Below are 20740 nucleotides of genomic sequence, written 5' to 3'. Positions count from 1 at the left end.
CTGATAGTTTTAACTGCCACCGCCAGCCCCCTGCAATCCAGTAACCGGACTTTAAAAGCCACATGACACTGGAGGCATCTAACCAACAAATGTGCTTAAATTTTACCCTGAATTTTCTTTCCATACCACATGACACAGCAGAAAACAGAGTCATTGTCTACAATCCTCTGTTTGGCATTTCCCAAGGCTGAGCTGCAAATAAGAATGTCAGCAGAGGAACCAGGAGCCAACCGCCGTCAGGGACCCAGCTAAGGCCAGGCAGCTGGTCGGCAGAAGCAGACTACGGTTTCAAAGGTCAGAAAGACAACATCTCTGTGCCCACTAGCCTCCCACCACCCACCCCAAGTCCTGGCCACTCGATCATTCACTCCATCCTGCCAAGACACGGCCGGAGGAGGTCAGGACACCAGCCATATCTGGTCTGGCCTCATGCAGTGAGATCCCCACTGAATCAGCTCCCACTGTTTAGAAATAGAGGTGAGTAAGAACCACCTATAGCATGGATATTATATGGCGAGGAATCAGAACCAATGGTGGTGGCACAGTGGTGGGTCACAGGAAAGGACCTGCTCAGGACCTGGGTCTCCCAGGACACGCAGGATCCTGGAAAGATATTCCAAGGGATGCACTGACCAGAGCGCTGTCCATGGGCACTCTGCCCCAGGGAAGGCAGGCCAGCCTGTACCACCCCATAGCCTGATACTCCCAACCTGCAGAAATTCCCCAGTAATCCTACAACCACACAACCACCAAAGGCTTTTACCAGCTCCTCGAGGGAAATGATTTTTCCATTCAAAGTTCATGTAGCTCGTGCTATGTGCCAGGTAAGAGCAGGGCACTAGAGAAGAAAGATCAATTAAGGTCCTGCCCTCAGAGAGATTAGGGTCTGGAAGGGTAGGAAGTAACTGACAAACCATGGCCTTGCTTCCTGATGAAGGGATGGGGACTTGCCAAGGGCCATGAAAGCACTTAGTGACAGCGACATGAGTCCGAGTGGCCACCCCAGCCCCCTGCCCACTGCCCCCAAAGAAGCCCTGCTTCCAGAAACTCAGACTTGCCACAACCACATACCTCTATGAGGACCCTTCTATATCTTGAACTAGAGAAGACCAAAATGGCTATTATAGATTTGATTTTTTTTTATTATTTTATGTTCATATGAAGAAATAGGCCCCTTAGGGACTGGTTTTGTGGATTATTTCCTTCCTGAGCCTGCACTCTTTTGGGGGGGAGAGGGGGCTCCACATCAAACATCACCATCATGACAGGTTTCTTTTTCTGGGGAGTGAGATACCACCACCACCCCCATGTGAATCTCAACCCTGCCACTTCCTAGCATGTGACCTTAGGCACACTACTTCTCCCTTGCCCTGACCCCCTTCTGAGCAGCCCCAGGTCTGTAACTACCTCAGCCTCTCTCATCACCAGACCCTGCCAGGGGCTCCTTTGTTTTCTGGTCTCTCCTCCTTTGAGTCCCAGTGTTTCATAATCTCAGACATTCACCCTCTTTGAGCCTTCAGGCTATGCCCTCAGCTCCTTTCCTCCTCCCATCTCCCTAGGTTGCACTCTCACCAGGCCTCTGGGATTCCTCAACGGAGCTCAGGGCTGAACTGGCCTTTCTAGATTCCTCCCACACTCCAGAGTTAGTGTTTCTGACTAGCTCTTCAGTATCTCCAACAAGAGTCATGTTCCTGAACAATCTAGAATCACCATCTAGATGGCTTCATGTTTTTCCCCTCCGAAAGTTGGTTCCTTCACTGGCATCACCACTGTACCTATTCCCCCGACCCAAGCTTCAGAGTCAACCCATCCTTTAGAGTCTTCCTTGCTTGCTAGCTTTCCTATATAGCTATAAAGCTCTGTTTTATTAACAGTGCAAACTGTCCAACACCTAACTTCTCTTAACTGGAACACTAAACTGACTTTCTAAACGGAGATCATCAAGCAGGCAATTCTCACAAACGCTTCAATTTGGGGTGTTAAACAGAAGGGATGGATGGGGGTAAAAGAAATGGCTCTCTCAGAAGAGACCCTAAGTTTTAGGCTGGGCCCAGCAATCGACTGTGATGAGCACAGGGTCTCTTATAACCCTTCCGAGGTACGTCAGTCCTTATCTTATACATGAGAGAAATTCAAGGTGAAGGATGAGAGGAGTACAGAACTAGACCACGTCTCACTTTCCTTTTCCTCTCCAGGATGCTCTAAGCTAAAATGACAGCAGCAGATGGTCTGCTGGAACCTAAGAAGGTCTCCAGCATCAGACAAATTAAAAACACATACAACACATACAAACTCAGAGAGTGAGAGAGAGGGAGGGAGGGAGAAAGAATGTGTGTGTGTGTGTGTGTGTGTGTGTGTGTGTGTGTGTGGCCCTGGGACATGTTTTGAATTACTGGGGGTAGCTCCAGAGCCCCACTGGATAGTATCCACCAAATGGACACCTCAATATTGAGGAGGCTCATCTAGATACAGAATACAACTCCCATCAGAATGTCACATGCCCTTTCCCTACATTTAGGGCTCAAGGGGGGACCGGGACAGAACCTTATCTGAAAGCCTAATTCTTAAGTTTAATGCTTCCTTGCTAAAGGAAAAAGGATTCCGACATAGACATGATTTGTTCAAGCCCTTTTTGGTAAGGAGCTATCAAAGCTCAGGCAATGGTTCAGCTATGCGAAACGCCAATCCATTAGAATCTAGCACATGTGGAAATGATTAATGTGTAACTGCTGTTTGTCCTCTGGTCCATCAGCAACCATGAAAGCCACAGCAAATGCTGAAAGAAATACAGGAAAATCTTAAAGTGTTTAAGCCAACTACACTTTTCCAGAAGATGAAATTACCATTACTTTTCCCACTAAGTGTACAAAGACTGGGTAAAACGGGCACAGCGCGAAGGGAAGAGTTGGGAGAAGTCTCCGACTCGGTACCACTCTGAGGAGGAGAGGAAGCGAGGAGGTATGGATTGAGCAACTCTGTGCCCACTCACTGAGTGTTGAAAATGAAGGAGATAGTTTTGTACAATAAGTCCCTAATTGGGCAAAATCTTTTCCATCTTGCAGATGTGTTAGATGAGGTCAGAAGAGCAGGTTACTTTTGTTTCTTGACCCAGTTCTCAAGCAACCTTGCAGCCGACTCCTTACCCAAAACCATGGGGACCAACTTTCCAGAAACGATCACAGGGGAATAAAGAAAATCAAAAAGCCAAACAGCATCGTCTCCCCCTTAAAAATGGGGAGAAACAAACCATTTCTCAGTCTCTAGACCAATGAACACTTTTTCAACAAGGAATGGAAAATTCATACAATTGGCTAGTGGCCACCTTCTCTCCTCAACTCACTGGAAATCGGGGGAAAACAACTCAGAGTCACAGCTTTTAAATGTAGGCCATTGGGGATCCCTGGGTGGCGCAGCGGTTTGGCGCCTGCCTTTGGCCCAGGGCGCGATCCTCCCACGTCGGGCTCCCGGTGCATGGTGCCTGTTTGTGTCTCTGCCTCTCTCTCTCTCACTATCATAAATAAATAAAAATTTAAAAAAATAAAAAAAATAAATGTAGGCCATTAAAAAACAGTCTTTGCCGCTGTCGGCTAGCTACCAATAAAAGGCAGAAGAGCCTCCCCAAGATCGATTTTTTCCTTACAGAAATGGTGTGGCTGGAGAAAGCGTCCAGTCTGGGGTTTGACTGCACTGGGGGCAGGGCTGGTCATCCGTGGCCACGCGCCTGGTGGCCGGCCTGGACGTGGAGGGGACGAGAGAGGTCGAGGGGTACCGGCCAACCGGCCGCTCCAGCCACCGGTCCCGGGGGGGGGGGGGGAGATGCGGGGAGATGCGGGGCAAAGGGCATTTTCTCGGCGTCCAACACCCCGACGCCAGCTCCCGAGCACCGCTTTGCGGATGCGTTCAACCTGCCTTCGGAGTCCGAAGCGGCGCCGTTTCGCCTCGTTCTCGGGACAGAAGGCAGGCAGGGCCCCTCCGTGGGCTCGCGGGAGGGAGGGGGCTCGGATGGGGAGGGGGGCGCCCTCAGAGCCAGAGTCCCCGCTGGCCTGGCGCCCGCGTGCCCGTCGCGCAAGGTGCCCGGGGACCACACGGGCCGTCCCGGGGGCGGGCGGGGCGCCGCTAGGACCCCGGCTCCGATGCTGCTTTCTCCCCCACCGTGCGGTGCCCATGTCACAGACGAGGCCACCGAGGCCAGCGAAGGCGGGGGGCTCGCCCAGCCCGGTCACGGGTCGGACGCCGGGGGGCCTGGAGATGCGCTGGGGGCGCGAGCCCTCGGGGACCAGCGCGCAGCGCCCTGCGCCCCGCACCCGCCCGCCCAGCGCGGGCCCCGCGGCGACAGGTGCGCGGCGAGTGGCGCCCTGGCGCCGAGTCCAGGGAAAGTTTCCCGGCCGCGGCGCGCTGTTTACGGTCGCGTTTTGCAGCGCGGGCCCCGAGCTCCCGGCCAGCCCAGCCATTGAAACCCGACACGCGGGGAGGGGCCACCGGGGCTGGGGCGAGGGAGGCGAGCGGACCCCGGGCCCCGCCGGCCGCGGCTCCCCTTACCTGCGGCTGCGCGAGCGGCCTCGGCCTCCATGCTCGGCTCCCGCGGCTCGCGGCCCTCCCGCGGGGCTGCCGCGTTTCCCCTCCCCGCCCCCGCCCCCGCGTGCCCCCCCCCCCCCCGGGGCTGCCCCGGATCCCGGCTACCACCCCGGAGCCGCCCCGCCCCCTCCGCCTGCGGCCTGCGCCGCCTGCCAGCGACCTTGACGCCCCGCTGAGCAAAGCCAGCCCCACCCCTCCGAGGAGGTTATTCTTCGCAAGAGAAAACTATTTGCAGCGCACCCCATGGCCAATGCCCCTCTCCCGAGCCCCTTCTCGTTTCCTTCCGCTATTTCCATTTCTACGGACGAGAATCATTTATTTGCATTATTCCTTTTGGAAAATTTACACAGTTTTAAAATAACTCAAAGACCATGAATGGCACGCATAAGGCAGGAGGACATCCAATAACCTTTTCTGCCCATGTCAGATTTTTTCTGATGACTATAATGTGCCCATTTTGGCTGATAACTAATACTTTCATTTATTAAATGTTCGGGCTTGTACTCACTTGAAATGGCATAGTTCCATGACAGCCAGCTGTTTCCCTAGTGTTTCTTCTTCTTGGCGTGTTTCATGGTGTTTTTTAGAGGAGAGGTGTGGAGCAGGGGTGGTTTGAAAATGCCAATGGCCTTGGAAACCCAAAGGTTTGTGGTTAGTCAACTAACTAGCCTGCTATCTTTGGTTGCAACTCTGAAATTCATCCTTGTGGAAAACCACCTGATCTGCATCTTCAGTCCTTCTAGACCTGAGGGTCTGGAACTCACCTGCCTGCCTATCATCCCTCTACCCCAGCAACCAGCTGCTCTGGGAAGCCTCCCAACGGCACCTCCACTTGGCACCTCCACTTTCGGAGCAAGGGACTTGGGGTGGGCCACGGTATCCTCCTGAATGGGATAAAAACTGGCCCCAGTTTGGCTTCCATTGCGTATTGTAGAAATGTGCAGGTTAATGGAGACCAGAGCTGGAGGCTCTCCTTAGATTCAACCTGAGTCACTTCTTGGAAGTTTGAGATTTCATTTTCTACAGCAATAAAAATGAAATAGCTTTCAGAACACTTAATTTCTCCCATCACCTGTTCTTATTAAACACAGATTTGTTAGGCTCCTACTATGTGCTTTATCCCATTCCAGATTCTAGCAATTCAACAATGAACAGAATTAATAAAATCTTGCCTTTGGAAGCTACTATCTAGTGGGTAAAAGTGAACAGGAGATAGAACATAATAGTATGGTAAATACGGGCTAGGGGGAAAGAATAATAAAACAGAAAAAGGAAAGCAAAAACCTGAAGTAAATGAGGGAGCTAAGTATGTGGGAAGCAGAAATGCCAAAAGTGACAATAAGTGCAAAGGCCCTGGGGTGAGACCAAGTCTCTCTTTGGGGTCTGCGCACCTTTGTTGAACCCCTGATATGTGTGGGTGTTACTTAAGCTATTGGTACACACAACTAAAGGTTTATTAATCCCTGCTCTAAAGCAATACTTCTTGGGGTACCTGTATGGCTCGGTAGGTTAAGCATCTGCCTTCAGTTCAGGTCATGATCCCAGGGTCCTGGAATCGAGCCTTGTACCAGGCTCCCTGCTCTTCAGGGGTCTGCTTTTCCCTCTCCCACTGCCTGCCACCACCACCCCACCCCCTGCTTATCCTCTCTCTTTCTGTCAAATAAATAAATAAAATCTTCTTTAAAAATGAAGTAAAATAAAGCATATTCTTCAAAACCCTATTGCATTTTTTAAAATTGTTTGTATTGTTTTTTAAATTACATAATCCTGAAGCACGAGAGCAAGGTTCTCTTCTCACTGAGTCAAAAGAGTCAAAGAATGAATCTTGCAGACAAAGGAGAGTGGGTAAAGTGAGAGTGTTGTATTAAGCTACGATACAGAAAAAGCTCTCAGCAGTGAGAGGGGTCCAGACAGGGTTGCCAGTGTGGGTCTCCACCAACAGTCTTATTTAGAACTAACCAGGGAGCTTGTGGCCTTACCATTCTTGTGATGTCTTGGTTTCATTCAATAAGGACTAGTGATAACATCTTTAATGGCTTACTTCTTCTTTGGGGTCTGGTTATTCTTTGTTGGTCGCAATGTGACTGCCATAAAAAAGACACACGTACACACAAACCCAACACCCAGGGCAGGATAGTCTGGTTTGTTCCCCTCTCTCTGGTTTCCTGATGCCTCAGCATTTCTGGGATTTCTCTGAGCCTGATCCCATAGCCCCCTACCTATTCCTCCCTACCTAACCCAGCCTGTCCCTTACTCAGTACTTGATACATGTTCCTTCAGAAAAAATATAGAGAATTCCCTGTTTCTCATTAAACTCCTCTTCCCAAAACTGGTATTTAGTCAAACACTCCCTCTTTTCCTTAGTAGTTTCTGGGTTTTCTGTCTCCCTTGGGTAGGCTGAAACTACCCCAAAATTAGAAAATAAATTCTTCTACATTTGCTTCCAGTATTTTTATTGTTTTGGCTTTTAGATCTGATCTCACTCCATCTAATGGTCCATTCTTTGTGCCATTACTATGAATTATTTTCTAAATCATATATTAATTCCCATATATATTATGCCTCTTCTTTAATGGACCATTTTTCCTATTTCTACTACAATACCACACTATCTTATGACCACAGCTTTATCATGTATTTGGACATCCAAGGAGGAAAAGCCCTTCCTTTTTTTTTTTTTAATATTTTTTCTTTTTTAAGATTTTATTTATTCATGAGAGACAGAGAGAGAGACAGAGACAGAGACACAGGCAGAGGGAGAAGCAGGCTCCATGCAGGGAGCCTGAGGAAAAGCCCGTCCTAATCAAACATTCAAACCAGGTACTTAAAGATATTGAGAGTTGACTCAGATTGCCTCTCACATTGAACGTCAATTACATATCATTAAAGTTTGGAGTCTTCCAATCAAAGGACTGAAGCACACATAGGTTGGGGCACCTGGGTGGCTCAGCGGTTGAGCATGTGCCTTGGCTCAGGGTGTGATCCTGGGGTCCTGGGATCAGGTTGCGCATCAGGTTCCCTGCAGGGAGCCTGCTTCTCCCTCTGCCTATGTCTCTGCCTCTCTCCCTCTGTGTCTCTCATGAATAAGTAAATAAAACCTTTAAACACACACACACACACACACACACACACAACTGTTGTAGCCATTCCCAAGGTATTTGTGAAGTTGGAAACAAAAATCTGGTACTTAAACAAAAGCGCTAGCAAGCTACTGGATTTTAATAAGTAAACAAATTCCTCTTGTAGCAGTTGTTACTTTTCTGTCAAAGAGCTGTAGGCCTGAGGAAAAAAAAAGGAGAAAGAAAAAAGCAGATCAAGGCTTAGTAAAAATTGAAGGAAAGAATATAAGACAGAGAAAAGTACAAAATTTTTCTTCTATAAAATGTAGAGGAGATAGTACCTTGTGATGTATCATAGCAAACTTTTTTTTAATTTTTTAATTTTTATTTTTATTCATGATAGTCATAGAGAGAGGACAGAGAGGCAGAGACACAGGCAGAGGGAGAAGCAGGCTCCATGCAGGGAGCCCCACGCGGGACTCAATCCCGAGACTCCGGGATCGCGCCCTGGGCCAAAGGCAGGCGCTAAACCGCTGAGCCACCCAGGGATCCCCATAGCAAAGTATTTTAAAACACAAATTTTCAAGCTATTAAGTAATAATTCTTCGGTGACATTATAAAAACTAGTATCTTTCGGGCAGCCCAGGTGGCTCAGCGGTTTAGCACCGCCTGCAGCCCAGGGCGTGATCCTGGAGACCCGAAATCAAGTCTCACGTCAGGCTCCCTGCATGGAGCCTGCTTCTCCCTCTGCCTGTGTCTCTGCCTCTGTGTGTGTGTGTGTGTGTGTGTGTGTGTGTGTGTGTGTGAGTGTGTGTGTGTGTGTGTGTCTCATGAATAAATAAATAAAATATTAAAAAACTAGTATCTTTCTATACCAACTTCCTATGGAATATTGAACATAATCCCAACGTTGTAATAGTTTCTAATATACCAATTCTTTGTTTTAAAACAGTTTCAAATGGTTGTTTCAGAATATTATAAAAGTCTAAAATGTTCAGTTTTTAAATCAGTAAATGCCATGAGCATTTGAGAGCTATTCTTTGGTAGGTAAGTCAAAAACATGACTATGGTGTCAGAAACTTCCAAAAAGATGAAGGTCCTTAGGGTCCTTCCTTAAACGGGTGTTGGAATCAAATCTCACCTAGGAAACCAGCAATAGCACATCAACCCAAGGAAAAAATATCTATTACTAACTGCTTCAGTGAGCAAATCCACAGTAGTAAAAAACCATAAATACTATAATTCTGAACACAGAACCATTTGCCACATTCATTCATTCTGAATGCTCCTGGAATTTAACACCAGGTGAACTTAACAAAGAAGAGAAAGTAAAAAAAAAAAAAAAAGTTTTTTTGATGGAATATTCTGAATCACTCAATCCTCATTTTGATGTTAACCAAATCTAGTTACTCATAGTTAACTATAAATTTGTTCCTATAGCCCATAAGGTCACTTGATCATCAACCATATCCTGTTTGCCTTGGGAAAAAAATTGGATTCTAGCCCAGGGCCTGGCAAATTACAGCCCACGGCCCCAACCCAGCCCCCCGCCTATTTTTTGTACAGCCTGTGAGCTGAAAATAGTTTTTACGTTTGTGAATAGTTCAAAAAATCAAAAGAGGAATAATGGTTTGTGACACGTGGGCAGTACATGTATTCAAAATTCAGTTATTGGAACGTGACCACGCCCTTCATTTGCATATCATCCAGCTGCTTTGAAAGCTACTAAGGGGCTGAGTTGAACATTTGCAACAGAAACACTGTCGCCCCTAATGTTTATTTTGGAGCTTTTTAGAGTCTGTATTTTGGCCCCTTTTGAACTATTGAGCTGGAAAAGCAAAGGAATGGGGTGAGTGAGTCCCAAAGGCTACCTTGGAAAAGTGACATTATTGGAGACTCAGTGCTTTGGCAAGAGGCAGTTGGCATAGGAGTTTTATATTTTATGGTAGACATAAGTAGCTGGGCTGGAAGCAGAGGTGTTTGACATAGAGGAGAGCTTATTACTATTATTATTATTATTTAATTGCAAGTGCATCTTGATTGATTGATTCTCCCTACCTCCCAAGAGGAATTTGACCAGGTTGATTAAATTTCATTTATGTCAAGTGTACAAAACGTGTTGTAAGAGCTGTTCATGTTAGAGACAAATAAACAAACCCTTTTAATCCTTTTTCTGGCTTAAACAGGAAGTCACAACTTGCCAATGAGAAATTTAAAACAAATCCCACGAAGTTTTATGTTTGGTTCAAAACTCGAAATATTTAGGTCTTGGGATATTATAATCTTGGCAGCCCACATTTGTCGTCCCTGGTGAGAACATGTGCGTACTGTTGCTTGCTCTTCAGTTCACTGAAAGGGGGTCACACCTTGCCCTCTTAATCCCAGAGTCAAACATGATTACAAATATTTTCCTCTTGGGAATCTAACTCCTAAGGAAGATCACTGTGCTTTTTTGTTGTTGTTGTTAAATAAAACATCTCTCTTTAGTTGCTTTATTCATTCTCAGGCTTACTGTGTTTCATGGGCCTAAAGATTGTGTTTGACATCAGCAATTGTTAGAGACCATTTGTTTTTACAATGGAAAAAGAAATAAAAGTGCAGATGTCAGACCTCAAAATCCATACTTCTCTGAATTGTTTTCATTTTAGAGAATGAGAATGTGTGGAGGTTTTTTTTCCGGGTGGGGTTGGTTGGATGAAATCAGAGACAGGTCACTGTTGCTAAGTAAAAATATTTTACATCTTTCCCTTTCTTTTTTATTAATTGCACAATTAGGGGAAGTTTAGAACATAAGAAAATAAGTGAATTATGGAAAAGTGAAAATTGCAGGATGCATTCCAGTTTAAGTTACAATAACAATGGCTTACATCAAACCCTGAAAAAAATAAACATAAAAGTTGCAGTGTCTTTATCAGAAAAGTAGCATCCTTGTTGGAGAAGGGGCCTCGTTGACAACTGGCAGTGTTTCAGGTTTTTTTTAAATATTTTATTTATTTATTCATGAGAGACACAGAGAGGCAGAGAAGCAGTCTAGGCTCCCCGTGGGGAACCTGATGTGGAACTGGACCCCAGGACCATGACCTGGGCCAAAGGCAGATGCTCAACCACTGAGCCACCCAGGTGTCCCAACAACTGGCAGTCTTAACAACAGTTGAGTCTGTTTTGAGGCGTGATAAGTTAACATTCGTAAACACAAGTTAGCTACACAGATCTCATTAGTTGGTGTGGATATCAGAGTTTGATTTAGCAGCAACCAATTTTACAAATGCCGGCCTTTCCAATGGCCTAATTTGTTTATGACTGTGATGGGCAAGTGAAACCGTTCCAACAGAAGGACTAGGTGACAGTGACCTAGAACCAGGGGTGCCATTTACTAAAATGAGGGGTTGACTCAAGATCAACAATGCCTGAGGGAGTATGAGAAACTGGGTAATTGCTTTCAAACTTGGATCTCAGTATTGTCTACTTTAATCTCAAAATAAGGTGTAATGCAATGCTCTCTGCATCCTCGCAAAACAAGGCCCCCCCTTTCCCCCTCTCCTGGCTTCCCAGAGCAGGCAGGGGAAGGCCACTGGAGGCAAATGCCACTTCCCACCCGTTCTCTGCTGGAAATGAGCCTGCAGCCCACACCAGAGGCCAATTAAAAGGAACGGTCGTTGGTTCGGCATCCTAGGAAGGCATCAGGTGGAGTCTAGGCCTTGGCAGTGATCCCAATTTAAGGGGATGGTTTGTTTTTTTCCATCAGGGGACCAATTAAGAAGATGGAATCACATGGTCACACCCTCTAATACGGGGCATACTGAACTGGGGAAATCAGTGTGACCCTGGAGGAGCTCTACTGGTTTCCCTGGGATGGAGCTTCTCGTGGCCATGCCCAGATGGGGGAAAAGAATGGTTTTGTGTCTCCTATTAGACAGCTTTCTTTCTTTTTTTTTTAATGATTTTATTTATTTATTGAGAGAGTGAGAGCAGGAGGAGGGGGAGAGGGAGAGGGAATCTCGAGCAGACTCCCCTTTGAGAGGGGAGCTCTGTGTGGGGCTTGATCTTACAACCTGAGATCATGACCTGAGCCAAAAGCAAGAGTCAGATTAAGCTTAAACAACTGAGCCACCCAGATGCCCCACCTCCTTTCAGACAGCTTTCTTAAAAAAACAAAGCTATTTTTAGCTAAAAAACTGTATGTATATATAAATATATATAACTATATAAAACTTTTCTATATAAAACTATATAAAAACCATATAGATGTGTGTATATATTTATATATACACATTCTGAAAGGTCAAGATGTTGCATAACATGGCTTCTTCAGTAGAGAAACTAGCCTCAAATGTTAGCTTTACTCTGACACAATTAGAAGGAAGAAGGATGTCTACAGAACTAGGTGGAATGCCACCACCGGCCAGTGGCTAACATTTAGTGGTGTGTCGTTGGTCAATCACTGCATTAAGTGCTTGTGGCAGGCAGAATGTGGTGTGAGGAGGGCACAGTCTGAGAAGCCAGCACAGACTTTGCTGGCACTGTGAGCGACTGCCCCCACCAGGGTTGCTGAGGGTACTGAAAGGACAATGCCCAGGGCTAAGGAAGACTCCATATAACAAGGGGGTGCTATGAGCCTCTCCATTTCATAGAAAGGGGAGACAGGGCAGAGAAGTGAACTTGTCTGACCGCTCATAGCTTATAGGTGACAAGTACTTTCGATTTTTATGATTATTTTTTAAGATTATTTATTTATTCATAAGAGACACAGAGAGAGAGAGGCAGAGACATAGGCAGAGGGAGAACCAGGCCTTCCCACAGGGAGCCTGATGTGGGATTCGATCCCAGGACCCCGAAGTTAATGACCTGAGCAGAAGGCAGAGACTCAACTGCTGAGCCACCCAGGCATCCCGATGACAGGTGCTTTCAATCAACACTTTTACCATAGTTTCATCTGTGGTTTTGGTTTTCTTTTTCCTTTTTTTAAACGTATTTTGCATAATCAATTTCAAGAGCAACCAAATTTCACTAAGTCATCATGGCCGCACAAAATGAGGGATCCAGGGGAAAGATTACTAAAGAGAGGAAGCAAGATCTGAACAGATTGTAGGGTCACTCACCAACCTGATTTGCCTGGGACTGTACGGGTTACAGCACATTTTAGTAGCGACCTGCCCAGCCCCCACCCTCAGCCCCATCCCAATCCCAGAAAACCCTGAGTCCCAGACAGAGACAGCTGATCACCAAACTCATACCCAGCCACAAACTGACCCAGACCCAAAGATCCAGAAAGTCCTTGATGGTGCTCTGACTTTCCATGTGTCTGTTACCCAAAGCCTCTGACTTCTGAACTGGCTATTTTTGCTTTGAAAGGGCATCGTCTAACCGCTCTACCCCCACCCCAGAGTCTTCAGCCTTTCTGGGGGCCTCCTGGCCAGACAAGGCTGAGTGCCCTTGATAGGAGCCTGAGGCTGCCAACCGCCAGGCGGGAGGGGCGCCTAGTGTTCCCAGGGCCCCAGATGGGCGGAGCCATGGCCATCTGACACCCCCCCACACACCCCCCCCACCCCGAGGCTCAGATACATGCTCCTCACTTGGGTTTCATGGATTCCCAGTCCAGCTGCGTGGTGGTGACTGGTAAGACTATTTTTCTGCTTTCCCGTTTGCTGCTACTTTTAGCGGTACCATGGAATGTGCACTTGCCTGATCGGGTCATATAAACAGTTCCCTCTGGCGGGGGGTGGGGGGAAGAGTGGCAACTGGTGGTGCCAGTAATTCCAGTTGGAAGCTACTTCTTGCTGTGCCCTATTGAAAAACAGGGGACAGAGAGGCTTTTCTGCTTCGGTTAGCTTTCCCCTGCAAATAACTCTCAGGTGGCACACACACAGGTGCCCACACGTGGCTCAGGCTCAGACCTTGTTGTTCCCCCAACTAGGGAGGAATCGTAGGCTGGGACCAGTGGGCCCATGTGGCATCCAGTGGGAGCTGGGGCTTCAGAAATAGGCCCTTCTCTCATGAATAAATAAATAAAATCTTTAAAAAAAAAAAAAAAAAGAAATAGGCCCTTATAGGGCTGGGATGGTGGTCCATGTACAATAACCACCCCCTATGGAGCACACAGCCCCCACAGCCAGACTGAAGAACTTTCAGCCCCTCAGAAAACCCTGAAGCTCCCCCGAGGGCCACCGATTGGAGACTCTGAACTCCAAAAGATCAACTTGAAAGGCATGGTAGCCACCTACCCGCTCCTGCCTTTCACCAGCACAAACCAAATCAACTCCAGCCACCCCCAGTCAATGTCACAGCCAGTCCCTGAAGGGCTTCATTTCTTTACAAAGCTCCTTCTTTTTAGTTAGACACAGTTGACATATTTTTTATTTTTTTTTTAAGATTTATTTATTTATGATAGACCTAGAGAGAGAGAGGCAGAGACAGGCAGGGGGAGAAGCAGGCTCCATGCCAGGAGCCTGACATGGGACTCGATCCCGGGACTCCAGGATCGCGCCCTGGGTCAAAGGCAGGCGCCAAACCGTTGAGCCACCCAGGGATCCCCCTATTTTTTAATTTTTTGAATTGTGTCAGATGAAGGAAACAGGAGACAAGGATTTCTGTGTACCTGGAAAATTGAAACATACCTATCTTTTTTTTTCACGCTATAATCAAATTCCTATTAACCTTCTGAGGAAAAGAAAATTCTTTTGAAAAACGTTTTTTCTCCCTTGTTCTCATTTGTGTAACTTTGGGTAGATATTGAATGGTTCAAAATAGTCTTGAATTGGTACGATAACTGTACCCCTGATCAATGCAACGTTTGTCACAGATGCCATCTGAATATTGAAGCCCCTTTGGCAAGTCTTCGACTCCCATTGACCCCTACCTCTGACCTGTTAGTTTGTGGTTTGCTGGCAAACTCTTAGATTGTTTGATCAAGTACCTGATAATCAGCCACGATTTGGGAGTGCCCACTGGCTTCCAGAGTGTGGCCTTCCTTTATTAGAAATGCTTTGAGCTGCCAGGGGTAGTCTTTTCATCTAATTGGATTTTTGTGTAAATCTGGCCAAGGCAATTGGCCTAAGAACTGCTGGGGGGAGGGGGAGGGCAAGGGCTCTGACAAACTGCCTTGGGTTCAAGGCATTTTGACAGCACCAACGAGAACAATGGGAGGCTGAGAAAACCTGCCTCCCTCCAAAGGGCTCCCTAGATTGCCAGAGAAGTTTCCTCCAGCCTTATGCAAATTTCACCGCAGAGAGCCTGCCAAGTTTAAAGTACACGGTTTGACCCTGCAAAACAAGAGCTTTAAACCTGTACTTGCTGAGCTGTTTTTCCTAACTAAAAACAGTTAACAGATGATCTGACTCTGTTGATCTGAATATGATCTAAAGCAGAATGTGATTATTTTGTGTGTATGTGTGCGGTGCTGCATTTTTAGTATGTCTACAATCATCCCAGGAGGTACCTGGTTTCTCAGTGATTTTTTTTCTGAATCTCAATCGTTTCTAAAACCTTTTTTTTTTTTTTAATTTGGCTGCTCCTATGGCAGCTACAGTCTCATTTATTCTATAGGAGTTAGTGGGTTTCGAGGGGACACCATTGGCTTCCTGGTGTCCGGGACATCTGTCCAAATTTCTGCATTCCCTGAGAAAGATTTTCCCATTGTGAGCCACACTTGTTAGTGGTTCCAGAAGTTCAGGAACTTCAGAGGCACAGTCCTCTCCAGAACTGGGCTCCTCCTCAAAAAGCCTGAGGTCCAGACAGTCCCTGACCTCCCCTACAGGGGCAGGGGTGCGGAGTGGCCCCATGAGTTCAGACCAAGGGCCACTCTGAAGGAGAGATGAAATAAGAGGTCCCATGGGTGTGGTCACTCCTACACCATCTTTGAGGCCCTGTGATGGTTAACTTCATGTGTCAACTTGACTGGGCCACCGTGTGTCTAAATATCTGAGTGAAAACAAGCTGCTTTCCCATCTCTACCTCCTGACCACCATTAATCTGTTCTTCATCTCTTTAATTATGTTCTTTTGCAAATATTGTATAAATGAATATATATCCTTTTGAGGTTGGCTTGTTTTCGCTCAGCATATTTCCTTTGAGGGTCATCCAAGTTGTACGTATCTATGGTTCCTTTTTTTTTTTAATTTTTATTTATTTATGATAGTTACAGAGAGAGAGAGAGAGGCAGAGACACAGGCAGAGGGAGAAGCAGGCTCCATGCACCGGGAGCCCGATGTGGGATTCGATCCCGGGTCTCCGGGATCACGCCCTGGGCCAAAGGCAGGCGCCAAACCGCTGCGCCACCCAGGGATCCCTCTATGGTTCCTTTTTAAAAAACATTTTAACAGCTTTATTGAGATAAAATTCATGTGTGGTATAATTCTTTTAAATAGGATAGTTTTCACATGTGGCTCAGTTGGTGGAGTATGTGACCTGTGATCTCAAGGTTGTGGGCTTGAGATGCATGTTGAGTGTAGAGATGACTTAAAAATAAAATCTTTTGGGGGCACCTGGGCAGCTCAGTGGTTGAGAATCTGCATTCAGCTCAGGTCATGATCCTGGGGTCCTAGGATCAAGTCCTGCATCAGGCTCCCTGCAGGGAGCCTGCTTCTCCCTCTGCCTATGTCTCTGCCTCTCTCTATGTGTCTCTCATGAATAAATAAATAAAATCTAAAAAGAAAAGAAAATCTTTAAAAAAAATAAAAATGAATAAAATGTATGGTTCAATGGCTTTTAGTATATTCATAAAGTTGTGCCTTCATCACACAATCAATTTTAGAACATTTGAATTACCCCAAAAGGAAACCCTATATCCCTTAGCTATCATTCCCTAATACCCCAGTGTAGGAAAGATATTAGGGTTCAGAGCTGATGACCAAGAAAGAATTCTTGAGACTTTGGTGCAGAAAGGTGGTTTTATTAAACTCTGGGGATAGGACCTGTAGGCAGAAAGAGCTGCGCCTGGGGTCAGGAAGAGTGGCCCATTATGTACTTTCAAGTTGGGAGGGAGTTGGAGAGAGTGTAAGTCTCTAAGAAATTTTGGAAGCAAAATTTCCAAGGTTTCCAAGGTCCTGGTTTCCAGGACCTTGATGGTGCTACCTACTGGTGGGAAAAGATCACTTATGATTGTCTAATAAAACCTTAGTCATGAGACTAGGTTCAGGTGTAGATGAGTGGGCCATATGTTTGGGGGATGGTTACCAACACATATCTTGGGAAGTAAAGATAAAGGATGCTTTCAAAGGAATTCTTATATGTTAAACTAGACTTACAGGGATGCCTGGGTGGCTCGGTGGTTGAGTGTCTGCCTTTGTCTCAGGCGGTGATCCCGAGGTCCTGGGATTGAGTCCCATGTCCGGTCCCCCACAGGGAACCTGCTTCTCTCTCTGCCTTTATCTCTGCCTCTCTCTGTGTCTCTCATGAGTAAATAAATAAAATCTTTTAAAAACTAAATTAAATTAAATTAAGTAGACTTACAGGATCCTGGCTAGTCGGGCCAAAATTGCCTTTTGCCATTAGCATTGAGGCAGCTGAGCTCCTAGAGGAATGTTACTCTGCCTGTTTTAAGGACTTGTGAATGGGCTATAGGTAGTAAGAAAATTTCATTTTTCTTTTGCCTTTGTTTACCACATCACCCCCCACCTACCCCCACACTCCAAATCCACTAACCACTAACCTACTGTCTCTCTCTCTAGATTGCCAATTCTGGATATATAATATGAATGGGGCCATACACCATGTGGTCCTTTGTGGCAGCTTCTTCCACTTAGCATAATATTTTCAAGGCTTCTCCATGGTGTATCATGTATTAGTACTTCATGTCCTTTTATTGACAAATAATATTCCATGGTATGGATCGCACCAGTTTGTTTACCCATTTATTAGCTGATGGTCACATTTGTGTTATTTCCACTTTTTTCTTTTCGAGGTGGTATTTCACAATCTGGAATTCTTGCTTTACCATTCACAGCTTGAAGAACCCTTGGAGAATTTCCAGCTTTGGGTTGTAACACATGAAGCGCTATGAACCTGTGTGGACAAGCTTCTGTGTGAAAACAAGTTTTCATTTCTCTGGGATAAATACCCAGGAGTGAATGTGGTGGGAAGTCCACACTCAGGTCTTTTCTTTTAAGATTGATTTATTTATGCTGAGAGAGAGAGGGAGAGAAAGAGGGAGGAAGTGAGAGCAAGTGTGCATGCCCATAAGCAGGGGAAGGGGCAAAGAGAATACCCAAGCAGACTCCTCGAGGAGAGGGAGCCTGACATGGGTCTCCATCCCATGACCCTAGGATCGTGACCTAAGCTGAATCAAGAGTCAGATGCTGAACTGATTGAGCACCCCAGGTGCCCCTGCATTCAGTTTTAATAGGATCTGGCAAACTATTTCCCAGTGTGGCAGTACTGTTTTGCATTCCCACCAGCAATATGTCTAAGCCGGTTTCTCCTCATCCTTGTCAGCTTTTGGTGTTATTGGTATTTCTATTTTAGCCACTCTTTTAGTAGTGTGATGATATGTCCTTGTGTTTTAATTTGTGTTTCCCTGCTGGTGAGCGATGTCAGACATCCCCTGCTGTGCTTATTTGCTGTCTGTACATCACAGATCTTCTTCAGTGAAATGTCCCTTTGTGTGTTTTGCCAACTCTCTAATTGGTTTTTGGATTTGTTTTTCTTTTTTTTTTTTAATGTTGAGTTTTGAGGGTTCTTTTTTTTTCTTTTTTTAAAAAGATGTAATATTGGGATACCTGGGTGTATCCCAATCTCAGCAGTTGAGCTTCTGCTTCAACTCAAGGCGTGATCCTGGGGTTTAGGGTTGGAGTCCCGCATCGGGCTCCTCGCAGGAGCCTGCTTCTCCCTCTGCCTGTCTCTGCCTCTCTCTCTGTGTCTTTCATGAATAAATAAATAAAATCTTTAAAAAAACGATGTATTATTTATTGAGAGAGAGAGAATGAGCAGGGAAGAGGGGCAGAGGGAGAGGGAGAAGGAGACTCCTTGCTGAGCAGAGAGTCTGACCTGAGGCTCTATCCCAGGACCTGAGACCGTGACCTATGGGGAAGGCAAAGGCTTAACTGACTAAGCCACCCAGATGCCCCAGGGGTCTTTATATACCCTCGTACAAGGCCTTCATCAGATGTGTCATCTGCAACTATTTATACTGTCTGTAACTTTCTTTTCATTTTCTCAAAAGAGGTTTTTGTACAGCACAAGTACACTTCGATGAGGTCTAGTTTATTTATTTATTTTTTTGAGGTCTAGTTTATTAACATTTACTTTCATAGATGGTGGTGTGCTCTTGGTGTCAAGAACTCCTCGCCTAGCGGTAGGTCTCAAGATTTTCTCCCTTTCTCCCCCGCTGAAAATTTTACAGTTTTACTTTGTTCATTGAAGGTCATGATCCACTTTGAGTTAATTGTGTACAATTAACTGAGTTGTAAGACCGAAGCTGAGGATTCATGTTTTTGCCTCTGGGTGTCCTGTTGTTCCGGGCCCGTTTGTTGAAAAGACCATCCTCCTCCATGGAACTTACTCTGCACCTCTCTTAGCAAATGACTGGGCATATTCACATGGTGTCTTTCCAGGCTCTTAACAAAGCATACATTTAAACCAGATATTTGGGATCCCTGGGTGGCGCAGCGGTTTGGCGCCTGCCTTTGGCCCAGGGCGCGATCCTGGAGACCCAGGATCGAATCCCACATCAGGCTCCCGGTGCATGGAGCCTGCTTCTCCCTCTGCCTGTGTCTCTGCCTCTCTCTCTCTCTCTCTGTGACTATCATAAATAAGTAAAAATTAAAAAAAATAAAATAAAAAAATAAACCAGATATTCGTATACTTTCTCAAGCCTTCCTAGTTCAGGGTTGGGTCAGCAGCAAAGTTCCTTTTTGGCTCCCCCATAATGCCTCCCATAGAGAATTATGAAAATGCTCCCAGATTGGCCAGGTTGCAGGCCTCCACAAGAAAGGACATGTGTGGAATCCCCCTCCCCTCCCCCACACAACACACCCCGGGGCCCACCATGACCCTGGGAGCAGCAGGTGGCTCCCAGGAGATTACAGGGAGCAGCCCAGGTGTAGAGACATCCTCCCTAAAACTAGGCCTGGCCTGAGCTAACCAGGGTCTCTTTGGTTTCAGGTTTTGGGCCGTTCCGGCAGCACCTGGTAAATTCCAGCTGGGAAGCAGTGAAGGTAAAGACCCAACAGGCCCAGAGCCCTTAGCTCAGGGCCCCACCAGTTCCTTCTGTGGCTCTGAGAAACCCAGTGTGTAAGGCCCCTTGGTAGCCAGATCCACATCAGAGGGGAGAGAACAAATACTCAAGAACCTGGGAGAAGGACTAGACTTTGGTCCTTGGGTTGTGACTCACCTGCCCCCAGGTGACCTTTCTGGCTATGAGGTAAAGAAGAGACTGTGGAGATATTCCTGAGAAGAATGGGGAGTGCCTGAAAGCAGGCTCTGCTTCCCCAAGAACTAGGTTCCTATGACCCCCACCTCTTCTGGCCCTGAGGCCTCAGGAAAGTCACTTCCCCCAGCCTCAGGGGTCTTATGCAAGAAATGGGCAGATAATAGAGCTGATGTTACAGAGCAGGAGTGAGACAAACATGTAAAGCAAGTAAGCATGGAAGTCCGTAAAAACAATTTTTTATAGTGCCTGGCACAGGCTAAGTGCTTAACCATGGTTCTCATTATAAAGGACACACTTTTATTTTTTTATTATTTAAATTCATTTTAATTAACATATAGTATATTATTAGTTTCAGAGGTAGAATTTTTTTCAGAGGTAGAATTTAATGATTCATCAGTTGCCTATTACACCCAGTGCTCATCCCATTACATGCCCTTAATGTCCATCACCCAGTTACCCCATCCCCCTACCCACCTCCCCTCCAGCAACCCTCAGTTTGTTTCTAGAGTTAAGAGTCTCTTTGGTTTGTCTCCCTCTCTGTTTTCAATTTATTTTATTTTTCCTCCTTTCCCCTATGTTCATCTGTTCTGTTTCTTAAATTCTACATATGAGTAATAAAGGTATGCCCCAATATCATATGACTTCACTCATAAGAGGACACACCTTTATTTTTAAGGAAGTAGTCAACTAGTAGAAAGCACGTCCTGGGACAGGATGAGGAGGGGTCACGGTCTCATCACAA

General features: G+C 46.1%; 2 protein-coding genes across 2 annotated transcripts in view; one reads left to right on the top strand and one right to left on the bottom strand.

Annotated features, from left to right (window-relative positions):
- LOC140616737 (protein FAM169B-like) overlaps nt 1-4624 on the bottom strand; it is an 87732-nt gene extending 83108 nt beyond the window's left edge. Inside the window, exon 1 of the mRNA XM_072797499.1 lies at nt 4540-4624. Coding sequence (XP_072653600.1) covers nt 4540-4570 — 31 coding nt within the window. The 5' untranslated portion in view covers nt 4571-4624. The remainder of the gene's footprint in view (nt 1-4539) is intronic.
- Nucleotides 4625-13175: 8551 nt separating this feature from the next.
- The window catches only part of PGPEP1L (pyroglutamyl-peptidase I like), a 45712-nt gene continuing 38147 nt past the window's right edge, over nt 13176-20740 (top strand). Inside the window, exons 1-2 of the mRNA XM_072797510.1 lie at nt 13176-13250; nt 19731-19783. Of these exons, the coding sequence (XP_072653611.1) occupies nt 13217-13250; nt 19731-19783 (87 nt within the window). The 5' untranslated portion in view covers nt 13176-13216. The remainder of the gene's footprint in view (nt 13251-19730; nt 19784-20740) is intronic.

The sequence above is a fragment of the Canis lupus genome, chromosome 2 (assembly GCF_048164855.1).
Source record: "Canis lupus baileyi chromosome 2, mCanLup2.hap1, whole genome shotgun sequence".
NCBI classification, from domain to species: Eukaryota; Metazoa; Chordata; class Mammalia; order Carnivora; family Canidae; genus Canis; species Canis lupus.
The sequence above is the reverse complement of the archived record's forward strand: the minus strand, read 5'-3'. Positions and strand labels throughout refer to the sequence as shown.